Source organism: Barbus barbus (assembly GCF_936440315.1).
Source record: "Barbus barbus genome assembly, chromosome: 47".
NCBI classification, from domain to species: domain Eukaryota; kingdom Metazoa; phylum Chordata; class Actinopteri; order Cypriniformes; family Cyprinidae; genus Barbus; species Barbus barbus.
In genome coordinates, this window is record NC_136725.1 from 2,147,563 (window position 1) to 2,160,917 (window position 13,355).

The following is a 13,355-nucleotide window of genomic DNA, read 5'->3' on the forward strand; positions in this document are numbered from 1 at the left end:
TGCAGTGACAGACATGTGTGAATTAGAATAAGGCCTCTTAACAACATTATAAGAAAAAATGGTCAGGATTATGTACTAGGGTTATGCTGACACATAAAATGAGCCACATCTCACTTGAAGAGGAAGCAACAAATGAAGAAAAATCCAGATCTAAAAGGGCCTATGAAAAAGACCCTGCAGTTTATAGATTCAATTGGTCAACCAAGAGGTATACCTTATGAGTTTAAAGCAAGAGATGAAGTCAAATCAGGGTTTGACTCAATATTTGTTTGGATTACACAAACTAAAAATACAGAATGGATCAATTACATATATTACAATCAGCAAAGATTTCATAATTACACTGATGAGACCTTATAACTTCTAGAAGAGCAATTGGATGCAACAAGCAGAATGACAGAGCAAAATAGAATAGCTTTATATTATTTGTTAACTGAAAAAGGAAAAATATGTATTATGTTTGAGGAACAATGCAGTACTTATATCCCAAATAATACTGCTCCAAAAGGAGCTTTTAGTGAAGTAATAATCACATAAAAAACCTAAGGTTAAAACTTAAAGCAAATGTTGGGACAGATAATAAAATGTGGGACTGATAATAAAATTTGGGATTGGTTTGATCTAAAGTTAGGAGCATGGGGAGCATGGTTAACTAAATTAGGAATGTTTATAGGAGTTGCAGTATTAATAGGAGGATTACTGTTTTGTTGTGTGCTTCCTATACTGAGGTCATTAGTTGTCAAAGCCACAGCTAAGCAAATGGAAATACTAAAATGTCAAGATGATGAAAAATGGAATTTGAAGTGTAATCAAAATGTACACTACCAGGACTGGGCTTATGCACGCTCATGCTTATAATATTGTTTTATCTTAAATAAGGAATTAGGGAGACAGGATCTTTTACTCCTTCCTAGTCAATTGTGGGGGAGAGGTTTGGTCCTGCTGCTCCGCCAGAGTACTGTTGCATAGTCTAGTCATTGGTGATAAAACTGACTTAATTTGGTCACTAGGTAGTAATAATTGATGAGACTGAATTATGAAACAGCACTCTGGGTAAAAACAAGTAAAAATGAGACTTAGTAAGTCTCAAAGGGGGGAATGACGAAGAGTTTTATTTGTGTAATCAATGTGAATATAGCCATATATGTATCAAGTTATTCTACTATTGTAAAATGGTATTTGTCTGCATGTGTAGAGGCCTGCAAAAGAATTAAATGTGCAGACATATGGTTTAAAGTGTCTGCACATCCTGTGACCAAGTCATGCTGCACATCCTATGACCAAGTCATGCCTCTTCATTTAACGTAACATACAGAGGGGTTAGTGTCTGCTCTAGCAAACAGATGGAGACTGTTTCTTAGAAACAATAACACTATAGAAAATGTATAGAACACTCCTTGGGAGAAACTGGATATAAGCAGGAGCGGCCATGTATTCGGGAGATTCACTGCAGCGTCTCTCGGTTTTATTGTCTCTGATAATAAAATCTAAATTCTTGCATCAAAACCCCAAGACTCTGAAAATGATTCCTCATAGCACTGGCAGAAGCCACCACAGAAGACAGATGAACATAAGCAGGCGAGCTCAGCAAACTCGGGATAATTTAAATAAATAAATAAGACAAAACGATTTTGTTTTTTAAACCAAAAAGTGATTTCTAGGTTTGGAAAGAATTTTTTTTTAAAATAAAATAATAACAATAATAATGAAATAGTATAATTACTATACAGTTCATGAATATAAATTTTCTGGTTATGCCAAGCTCTAAAATATTTTATCAGGTATAAATAAATATTTAATAAACACGTAAAATATTTTATATTAAGTAAATCACAAACTGGAAAAAATCCACAAATGTTGGAAAATGGGGACCTTGAAGTCAAAAGGGTTGTGAAGCAAGGCCCTAGGGCCAGTGTTTGCATTTCCCATGATACAAAAATGCATTCATGACCTCTAGACTGGACTATTGTAATGCACTGCTAGCTGGTTGTCCTGCATCTTCAATAAACAAGCTACAGATAGTCCAAAATACAGCGGCTAGAGTTCTTACCAGGTCAAGAAAATATGATCATATTACCCCAATTTTACAGTCTCTGCACTGGCTACCTATTCAGTTCCGTATCATTTACATATTATTATTACTTGCCTATAAGGCCCTAAATGGTTTAGCTCCTGCGTACCTAACTTGTCTTCTACCACGCTACAATCCAACCCGCTCCCTAAGGTCGCAAAACTCTGGACTTTTGGTAGTACCTAGGATAGCAAAGTCCACTAAAGGAGGTAGAGCTTTTTCACATTTGGCTCCCAAACTCTGGAATAGCCTTCCTGATAACGTTCGGGGTTCAGACACACTCTCTCTGTTTAAATCTAGATTAAAGACACATCTCTTTAGCCAAGCATTCACATAATGCATTTCATAACTTTGTACTTAAGCTATATCTGATGAAATACACATTAGCATTCTTTTGCTTAGGTTGAACACATCATCTTTGCTTGGTTGGAACAGCAGCTATGCTAATTTCGTCTCTGCTTCTGTTTCTGCCACAGGACTTTTATCCCAAGGCAACTAGGAATTACACAAGCTTCAGTCTGGATCCAACCCTGACAAAGATCTGAGATGACCGAACACCCCCCAGAAGATGCCAACCATGGAACAACATATAAAACTACCAAATTTTGCTTAATCGCAACATACAATCATTGCAGTTAATAGTGTTCACCGTCTGTTTGATTACATGTAACTAACTGCAGGATTCTTACTGTACATTTCTGCAATAGTCACCACTAATAACCTCCTCCTAAATATAATGCAGAAGCTTAAAACTTTCTGTAAAGCTGCTTTGCAATGATTTGTATCATGAAAAGCACTATACAAATAAACTTGAATTGAATATAATCAAGTAAAAAAAAATTAAAAAATGAAATTGAAAGTGGGGGAAAATCACATTATGAAATATTTTTCTCTAGTACACAATTATTGGTACCCCTAGAAATTCTTACAATTAAAATATCTCTGAAGTATATTCCCTTTCATATTTGCATTTTTTATCACACCAGGGAGACTAGGAGCAGGAAATTATCCAGCCATGACTTCCTGATTCACAGGAATATAAATATGAAGGAACACATAAAGGCCAAATTCCCTAACCTAACCTAAAATGGGTCACTGAACACAAAATGAAGCTTCTGCTATGGCCGTCCCAGTCCTCTGACCTGAACCCTGTAGAAAACGAGTGCAGAGCAGCACCAGCATGGACCTGGACATTGAGTCTGGAGTGATTCTGTATGAAGGAATGGACCTCTTCAGATGTTCTTATCAGGCATTATACAGTATGTGAAGACTCAGAGCTATTATCTTGGCAAAAGGAGGATGCAAAAAGTATTGAATAAAAGAGTATGATAAATTGTGGTCAACTTTCCTCCCCATTTTAAATTCTTATTCAATGAAAAGTTAGATTCCTTAAAATTTTTCAAATAAAACATCAAAAGGATTAATGATAATTTATTTCCAGTCGCCTTCGATCATATTCACCAAGGGTATGAATACTTTTGAGCACAAATGTATATGTAAACTCAAACTAGTAGCCTCAAAATTATTTTATAGTTATTGCTTTGTGCCAGACTTCTGCGTGTTTTTCCTTGAGATGTAAGCTGCATCAATGACAAAGGATTGGACTTCAGTGAGCAATCAGATCGATGAAATTAAAGGCTGATCTTCATCTGTGACCACCCTAACGCCTCCAGTGTTGAATGAGTATCTGTAAACAGCTATTTTACTCTGGCCTTAACTGAACGAATATATAGCAGTCTCAAAATTAAAGCATCTGTATTTATACATGCATAACGAACCAGACTAACACTTGCCACTTCTAACCAGATGCTATGGTTAAAGGTTACGGTGCGAGACGCCTCATCGTATTTTTGTCACAGCCCCATTAAAATGCAGAAGTGAACATGTACAGATTCCGCTTTTGTGACAGACGACCCTAAACAGAGATTGTCATTAAAGGAGATACAGCAGAAACCTCCTATTCAGTGAAGGCATATCACTGTTTTACGGTTAAGAACACCATAGAATTGATCAAATCTACAAATACAACACAAACTTCACAGAATAAAAAGTGTAGCTATACTCAAGATTCTTTGGTAAAGACGAAGCTTATTTACAGAAAACTGGAAGACCAATATATGACTCAAATGATTCATGTCTTTTTGCCGTTCACGATCAAGAGATGTGGCATGTTTTCCCCCTCCACTCTTCAGCTGTTCCCAATTCATTTCTACCTGACAAAATATTTTAGAGCTTGACATTTAGGAAAAAAGGTTTAGAAATCACTTTAAATCAAACTCACAATTTTTGAAAAGTCAAATGTCAACTCTTTATTTTTAGCCATTTTAAAGTGTAGAAGAACTGCTCTGCGGTACAGCAGTCGCCAGAAATCTTGAAGTGAATTTTTTTGCAAGATTCAATTTTTAAACTAAGTCGTATGGTAAACAATCACTTTATTTACCTTCATCTGGCAAGGTACATTAGCAAAACAAGCTTCTTTACTTGTATACTCAGGCTTTAAGACAAAAATGTCAAGAAAAACAACCTACAAACTGTCACATTTAACAGAACTGATAGATATGGTACAACTGTAGGAAAGACCTTCAGGTGAAGGCTCACAAAACTCAATACTCTTAGCAAAGTGTTAATGTGATAACAAAACAAATCCACTAATGCAGTTGTGCTCTTTAGTCAAAACAAATGATACAAAAATCTGATTATTAATTCAAACCAAACCGCTAAAAGGTATTGTCTTGATTAATACTCTGTCCTTCAGATCAAACCTTCAGTTTTCAGAATGACTTTTTTTTTTAAATAAATGCAACAGCTTTACCGTAATGCTACCTTAATCAATCAACATTTTAACAAACATGCTGGAGAAATGAATACACTCACAAATAAAAAATAAAAATCTACATAGAACGCAAGGTGTAAGAGTAGTTATTCCCATTCCTCATCATCTGCAGCAGCTGCTGGGCTCGTGGCGGATGCTTGAGGCGGCTCATCCGTCTTGAAGGACCCTCCCTAAAAACAAAAGCCATTATTAAAAGACATGCACCAAACTACTACAACTCGAGTTCAAAACTGGGGTTCAGACAAGTCACATGAGAAGTGATGAGCCGTACTTTCCGAGTGTCTGTAGATGCAAACACTTTTCCACGTGGGTTGAATCCTGTTGTCCCATGAGCACTGAAAGCAATTTCCTCCAGCCATTTGGGAACTTCCTGTTGGGCCTGTGAGATGAGGTTTATGAAGTTATATTGAGATTTGCATGTACCGTATGCAGCTGATTGCCTGTGTTTACATTCCAACAGAATATGCAACATCATTACAATATTCAATTCGTTTTTAAGCACATAAAACATGGTAAATCAATGTTTTCTGTTGAGCGTCAAGAAAGCACATTTGAGAGTTGACCGTATTTGACATGCTGCTTTAGCAATGATCAATAATTACGTGGATAAAAGCCTAATTTAAATCGGTTGTTCCTATAAAGAGACTTTATACGCACAATAAGGCTGTCAAAATGGCTGAACAGCTCAATTTTAATTTTGTACTTGAATATTATCAATATTCCAATTTAAAAGGCATAATTCCAGTTAGGGGGAAAATAGTCTCAGACGTCACGCCCACGGACCGTTGGCTAAACGTCTGAATCCACTGATAAGGCTGCCTGATGCACACCTAAAATTCGAATGCAGCGTTTTTGCATTTGAATGTGGATTTTTTATTTAAATTCGACGAGCACTCTAAATATTTGTATTTTTTTTGACAGACCTAAAGCACAATATGAACATGCACAACTAAAGATAGATTTCACTCCTGGTGCAAACGCTGCTAAGGATCTTGGATGCAATATGAAAAGTACAAACCCCTGACAGAACTTTGACCATAGAGCGAGCTAATGGAGTGTCGGACTCTGGGTTAAAAAAGGACACGGCCCGACCGATGTTCCCACAGCGCCCGGTTCTTCCGATGCGATGGACGTATTCATCGATGCTGCTGGGCAGGTCGAAATTCACAACATGCTGGACCTGCTCAATGTCCAGGCCTCTGGCAGCGACAGAAGTGGCCACCAGCACCGGACACTGGCCTGCGCGAAAATCACTGAGAGCCTTCTCTCGCTCTCGCTGCTCCCGATCACTATTCAGAAAGGAAAACAAAATTCAATTAAAATCTTTGGTCAGAGATGATCTATAATAACATGCATCTATAACTGCCTTGTTTTCTTTAACATTATATCAGCATGAACATGTTATTGGAGAGAAAATAAATTGGAGAAAGTGACAGGACAAAAAAAATACCCATGGATGCTTGTAGTAGAGATTTTCTCCTGACAGAGAAATGTTGCTATGAAATCAGCACTTCTTTTGGTTTCAACAAAGACCATCGTGCGTTCATTCCCTGTAATTGCAAACAAAGTGCCATGAAATTTATCAGTTTGCTTAGGATATGAACATTGCAGTTGAGGTCAACATTAAACTTCACAACCCATTTACATTTTATAACGTGTATAAAATTGATGCAAAACTGGATTTCAACAAAAACAAGAATCCGTTTCACATAACTGGTTAGTTCACCCAAAAATTTATTGACAAGAAATTTTTAAAACCGAATGATTTTCTTCTGCTGGACATAAATGTTCTTTTGAAGAATGTGAATAAGCAAACAGCTGCTGGTCACAGTGACTTCCATAGAATAATTTTTCCTACCATCAAAGTCAATATGGACCAGCTACTTTTTGGTTACCCATATTCTTTAAAATATCTTTTGTGTTAAGACGAGAAAGAAATTAATACATGTCTGGGACAACATGAGTGTGAGTATATGACAAATACAATTTTGGGGTGAAACGTCCCTTTAACCCCCTGGGGTCGACAAAATATGCGTTTTGTGGCAGATTTTCCTGATAAGGCTGAAATGAGCTTGAATTACCATTTTTGATCGTACAGATAAGAGCAATACACCATTAGAATCTGTAAGGGGTCTACTTTTATTTGTATACACTTATAAGAACTACTAAACTTTGTGCTTTTGAAGAATAAAGAAAACAGGGTGCGCTCTGTCTTCTCCGTGAACTGCTTTTAGAAACGAGTCACTAAAATGATCTAACTCTGCGAATTCTCAACACAGAGACATGGGAGTTATATCTATAAAAAGCTTGAAGTGTCTACTTTTAAATATCGAAAACAAATATTCTGTGATGAAGTAATCCGTATGAAACCAACACGATGTTCAGTCTTTCCCGTCTAACTCATTATCTCTAATGCAATCCCACCCCCTCGTGCCATTCATATGTAAATATCCACATGAGCCACGCGAGTAAACGCCAAACATAAAAAGTGAAGAGGTCGTTGATCGCGGCTACTGTTCGTTTCTGCAAGACGCGCCGAGTAAAGGCTGGATTTCCCTCAAAAGAACAACAATTTCATGCAGAAGAGGAAATCAGTCTGATGAGTAAGTAACGTTTATTTTTTTGCATTAGTTAACGTTTTGTGACAAACATGAACATATTACTAGTTGGGTTGTTCCCAAACTACAACACGATGAATGCTACACATCTAAGAATCTTTAGACCATGTTTATTACTAATGATCTGTTCACAAATATATTTTAATAGCGTGCTAAACAATAACAATTAGTTCTCAGATATAAAATATCCTTTTTTATAGTACAAAGTACATCCTTTTATAGTACAAAGCATGCGTGAGTCTATGGCTGCAAAATCAAATCTTATATCAGAATCCATATATACACAGATGCTCCTGATATTAACATGCTCACAAATGTTTTTTGTATTTCATTGAATCCGATACCTGCACCACAGAAGAATCCTGCTGACTTTCAGTCTCTTCAAACTGTTTTTCTCTGAGAGCGCTCAGAACTACACTGATATTCTTTGGTAAAACAAGCTCCTTGACTACTGATTGCCGTTTTTGTTTTCTTGAATCCATGGAAAGCAGAGACACTTAAATAAAACAAGTAAATATCAGGTATGATTTATCTGTTTCACTTGTTGAACAGAATCTGTTGCAGGAATGACTCGCAGTCTGTTCACATCTCTGTGGTTAGATCAGTGCACAATAATGTGTATTTGACCTTCATTATGTATGTTTTGATTATACTACTATGTTGTAAATAAAATACAAAAAAAAAAACACTTCAATCTCTTCACATTCTGTCTTACCTGCTTCAAAGTCACAGTCACACTGATGGGCCATTAGGGGAGGGTCCTTTTCTCCTGAGAGACAAAGGGCCCTCCCCTAAAGGCTGCTAATGGCCCATCAGTGTGACTGTGACTGAGGCAGGTAAGAGAGAGTGAGGAGATTGAAAAAAAAAAAAAAAAAATGGGATTTTAAAATTATTTTATTTACAACAGTATAATCAAAACATACAATGAAGGTGAAAGACACATTGTGCACTGATCTAACCACAGAGATGTGAACAGACTGCGAGTCATTCCTGCAACAGATTCTGTTCAACAAGTGAAACAAATAAATCATACCTGATATTTATGTTAAGTGTTTCTGCTACTTTCCATGGATTCAAGAAAAAAAACATCAGTAGTCAAGGATCTTGTTTTACCATGGAATATCAGTGTAGTTGAACATCTGATGTTGGTGCAGCGCTCTCAGAGGAAAACAGTTGGAAGAGACAAAGTCAGCAGGATTCATCATCTGTGGTGCAGGTATCTGATTCAATCAAATACAAACCAAAAAAAAGAAAACATTTGTGAGTAGGGATGGGTAACGTTAAGGTTTTAACGGTATTACTACTCTTATCGATACTGCTTATCGATCAAGTACTTTAACGGTATTCTTATCGGTACTTTGTTTTACTTTGTTTCTTTGTTCATATTCTTACAGTATCTTATCTTATGTATATAAAACACTACAAATGCCTGCACTTCATCAATTTGTAAATGCACCAGTGTGCAGGTATTTTTAGTGTTTTATATACATAAGATAAGATACAGTAACAACATGATCAAAGAAACAAAGTAAAACAAACTGACAAATACAATAAAACAAACACACAAACGAAATGAAACAGTGCTTTCATTTTTCCATGAAGGTCTACTAATATTAATGTTCAGGTAAGTAATAACTACAAAATAAATCTAAAAGTAATCAGATGTAAATGAGCACTGCATAGTTTTCATGTACTGATAGATTCATGCTTATTAAAGCTATAACGTTGTTCAGATTAAGAGCTGTGGGTGATTTTCTCTTTGCATTTTGTTCTTTGATTAACATTGATGGCTCAAGCTCCAGTCTGACACTTTAAGACAATATACTGACACTGTTCTCGTCCACTTAAAACATAAAAGTGAAGACTCTCATAACCGGCCATTTTGACACATTGTGTGTGTATTTTTTGGCATATTTTTGTGTTATTTCGACGCGCCCGAAGCTCAAAGTGTACTTTGCTTGTCCGGTTTGGAGCACGCCGCCTCGCAGGCACACGCACGCACACACATTTCAGCCTGGGGAACAGCAGATTGTACTTTCATCGTTTTACTATCAAATATGTCCTGCAATGTAGCAACAGTAAAGACGGCATTTTATAACAATCACTGATTGAGCTGATTCAGATGTTAAGTTTTGGTTCGGAGGAACGAATCCGCGCCGCTATGAAGGGAAGGGAGTTGTGCTAGAAGAAATGCGGCTATAATCCTTGGAAGCCAAAATCAAAATCGAAAAAAAATAAAAATACTTAGCTTAATATAACAGCCACAGGCCTAAAGTGTGAGCAGATGTGTGAATAGTTGGTTCTCTCCTCTATCATAATTAAACAGGATTTTCATGTTGCGTGTGCTGAAGCTCCTCCGCGTGAGCACGATCTGGCTTCTGAATTGCGCATAGCAAAAATGCATCAGACAAATGTTTGAATATTATTGCACATAAAAACAGCTGGCGACACATATACACACACACATATATATGAGAGAGGGAGAGAGAGAGCAACAATAAATGTGTGTTTTCTTAATTTCTCCAATACCGACAGAAGTACCGATAACGTCAGAGCTTATCGATACTCCGGTCTTTCATAATTTAGCCCCGAGACCGATTTAATACCGAGTTTCGGTACCCATTCCTATTTGTGAGCATGTTTATATCAGGAGCATCTGTATGTATGTGTGCATGTATATAGGTTTTTAGCCATAGACTCATGCATGCTTTGTATTATAGAAAAAAAAAGAAATTTTATTTTTGAGAAAGTAATTGTTTTGCACGCCATTATAATCTATTTTTGAACAGAGAAGACTATTAATAATAAACATGTTCTAAACATACTTAGACTCGTAGCATTCATCATGTTACAATGTACTCTCATATTACTTTTATTTTGAGCATGAAAACATCATCGTGCCATAAGAAATTTAAATACAATGAATTGCCCATCATATTCAAACACTGTAGTCAGTTTGGGGAAAACCCAACTATGATTTTGTAGTCATATAGCCATCCTGAACATCATGTATGATTTTATACTATAGAAGATATGATTCTGCAGTCATAGACTCACGCATGCTTTGTACTATAAAAGGATGTACTTCGTACTATAAAAATATATTTTATATCTGAGAACTAATTGTTATCGTTTAGCACGCTATTAAAATATATTTGTGAACAGATTATTAATAAACATGGTCTAAACTTTCTTAGATGTGTAGCATTCATCGTGTTGTAGTTTGGGAACAACCCAACTAGTAATGTGTTCATGTTTGTCACAATAACACGTTAACTAATGCAGAAAAGCAGCATTACTTACTCATCAGATCGATCTTCTCTACTTGATGAACTCTTGTTCTTATTTTGAGGGAAATCCAGCCTTTACTCAGCGCGTCTTCCAGAAACGAACAGTATAGCAGCGCTGAACTCTTCACTGCTGACTCTGTGTTTATGTTGGGCGTCTCCAAGTGTGCGCGGGTCACGTGGTTATTTACATGTGAACACGAGGGGACGGGATCTCATTAGAAATAATGAGTTAGACTGGACAGATTGAACATCATGTTGGTTTCATACGGATTACTTTATCACAGAATATTTGTTTTCGATATGACTTCATTTGAAAATAGACACTTCAAGCTTTCTATAGAGATAACTCATGTCTGTGTCGAGTATTCGCTGAGTTCGCTGTCTCGAGTACACACTTCATTTTAGTGACGCGTTTCTGAAAACAGTACGCCGAGACGAAGACAGAGCGCACCCGGTTTTCTTTATTCTTCAAAAGCACAAAGTTTAGTTGTTATTATGAGTGTATACAAATAAAAGTAGACCCCTTACAGATTCGAATGGTGTATTGCTCTTATCTGAACGATCAAAAATGGCAGAGTAATTCAAGTTTATTTCTGCCTTATCAGGAAAATCTGCCCCAAAACGCGTATACGCGTTTGTCGGCCCCAGAGGGTTAAAGGCAGTTCATGACCCCTTAAAAGGTTTCTGTGAACTAATTTAATGACTTGAATATCCATCAGTTTCTAAAGGTTATCAAATGGCTTTTGACTTTTAAAAGCAACATGTTTATGCTTCAATAAGTAAAGTGCATATGGATTTTCAATAAGCCCTCAATGTAAAATAATCAAAGGTGTGTGCATGTGAATGCACCTGTAGCTCTGAGCACTTCAAGCAGCTGGTCTCTCTTGGAGTACTGGTCCACCTGAACGATAGTTTGCTCCACATCACTGCATGCTCCACCAACAACACCAACAGCAAGGAAAATGTAGTCCACTTTCAAAAAATCTGCAGCCATCCTATTCAACACATGATGCATCGATCATTCCTACTGAAGCATCACTCTCACTAAATAACAGGGCCCGTATTCATAAGACATCTTAAAGGGTTAGTTCACCCCAAAGTGAAAATTCTGTCATTAATAACTCACCCTAATGTCGTTCCAAACCATAACATAGTAAATGCATCAGTAAAACAGTCCATGTGACACCAGTGGCTCAACTTCAGGTTTGCGACACTACGAGAATAACTTTTTGCGCAAAGAAAACAAAAATAATTTACTCAACCATTCTTCTCCCCAGAGTTATGCCGTCCGCCGTTTTGGAGAGTACCTAAGAACGTATTTGACGTAATCAGCATTGTTTACGTTCGGTTGGAAAGCGCATACATGAACGTAATCTGCGTATTAAGCGCCGTTTACGCTTAAGAAAAAGCGTGCGTATGCGTTGTCATACTCTCCAAAATGGTGGAAGACATAACTCGGGGAAGAAGAATGGTTGAGTAGAGTAAATTGTTATTTGTTTTCTTTGTGCAAAACAAGAAAAAAAAAAAGAAAAAAATTTTCATAGCGTTACAAAACTGAAGTTGAGCCACTGATGTCACATGGACTGTTTTACCGATGTATATACTACGTTTCTGGACCTGTCTATTGACGGTCAGATACCTCTCTGATTTCATCAAAAACATCTTAATTTGTGTTCCGAAGAGGAACGAAGGTCTTACAGGTTTGGAACGACATGAGGGTGAGTAATTAATAACAGAATTTATTTAATTTTTGAACTAACCCTTTAAGGCTAAAAGTAGCTCGTAACTCACAGATTCAGGAGAAAATCTAAAAAATAATGGGTGTGTCAATGCTAAATTTAGGACTCCTAAATTTTGCTCAGAGTATTTCACAAAGCGTTTTAGGACTAAAACTAGCTCCTAAATCTATGAAAGGTTAGGAGTAGTGAAGAGGACTCCCAAGTCACTAAGACCAAGCCAGAAACTATTTTTAAAATGGCTGTTGCCGGCAATCTGCCTCTGAATGTAAACATTTTAGAAACATTTGATGAAAAGTGACCTTTTAAAAAGGTATCACTTAATTGTTTTTGAGAAGCATACATGTAAGAGGCTGACAATAAGCTGAACATATACTTGTTTAATTAGTGACACTATACCATATTCAAAAAGATTAAAAAAATGCAGGCTATTAACTATTTTTTAAACCTTTATTTGAATACAGCAACAATATTGCACTACAATATTTCCATGAATAAATCTGACAGAGACTATCAGCCAATCACTGTGTGCATAGTAAGCATGCTGACATCATCCATAGCAAGGTCAACCCCGCCCTTAGTCTTAGCTTAAGACTCTTTATTCCTTAGTAAAAGTTTGTCTCAGGTGCTTTGTGAATTGGTTTTAAGAGAAAACTCTTAGCCAAACTTTTACTGCTCTTTAGAAAACTTAGTGGTTAGATAAAATGTTTCGTGAATACAGGCCCAGATGTGCAAACATTTTCAAAATCATCTAGTTGTGTGGATGACTATTTGATCCGTTTAAAGCCCTGTGTAATTAATCTGGTT

The 13,355-nt window shown here is 36.7% G+C and overlaps 1 protein-coding gene across 4 annotated transcripts in view; it reads right to left on the minus strand.

The window, feature by feature from the left end:
- Positions 1-3,489: 3,489 nt before the first annotated feature.
- ddx4 (DEAD (Asp-Glu-Ala-Asp) box polypeptide 4) overlaps positions 3,490-13,355 on the minus strand; it is a 33,775-nt gene continuing 23,909 nt past the window's right edge. For all 4 annotated transcript variants that reach the window (XM_079411311.1, XM_079411312.1, XM_079411313.1 and 1 more), the window contains 5 exons: positions 11,662-11,807; positions 6,355-6,454; positions 5,923-6,193; positions 5,176-5,283; positions 3,490-5,074 (listed from right to left, as the gene is read on the minus strand). In XM_079411311.1, coding sequence (XP_079267437.1) covers positions 4,991-5,074; positions 5,176-5,283; positions 5,923-6,193; positions 6,355-6,454; positions 11,662-11,807 — 709 coding nt within the window. In that variant the 3' untranslated portion in view covers positions 3,490-4,990. The remainder of the gene's footprint in view (positions 5,075-5,175; positions 5,284-5,922; positions 6,194-6,354; positions 6,455-11,661; positions 11,808-13,355) is intronic.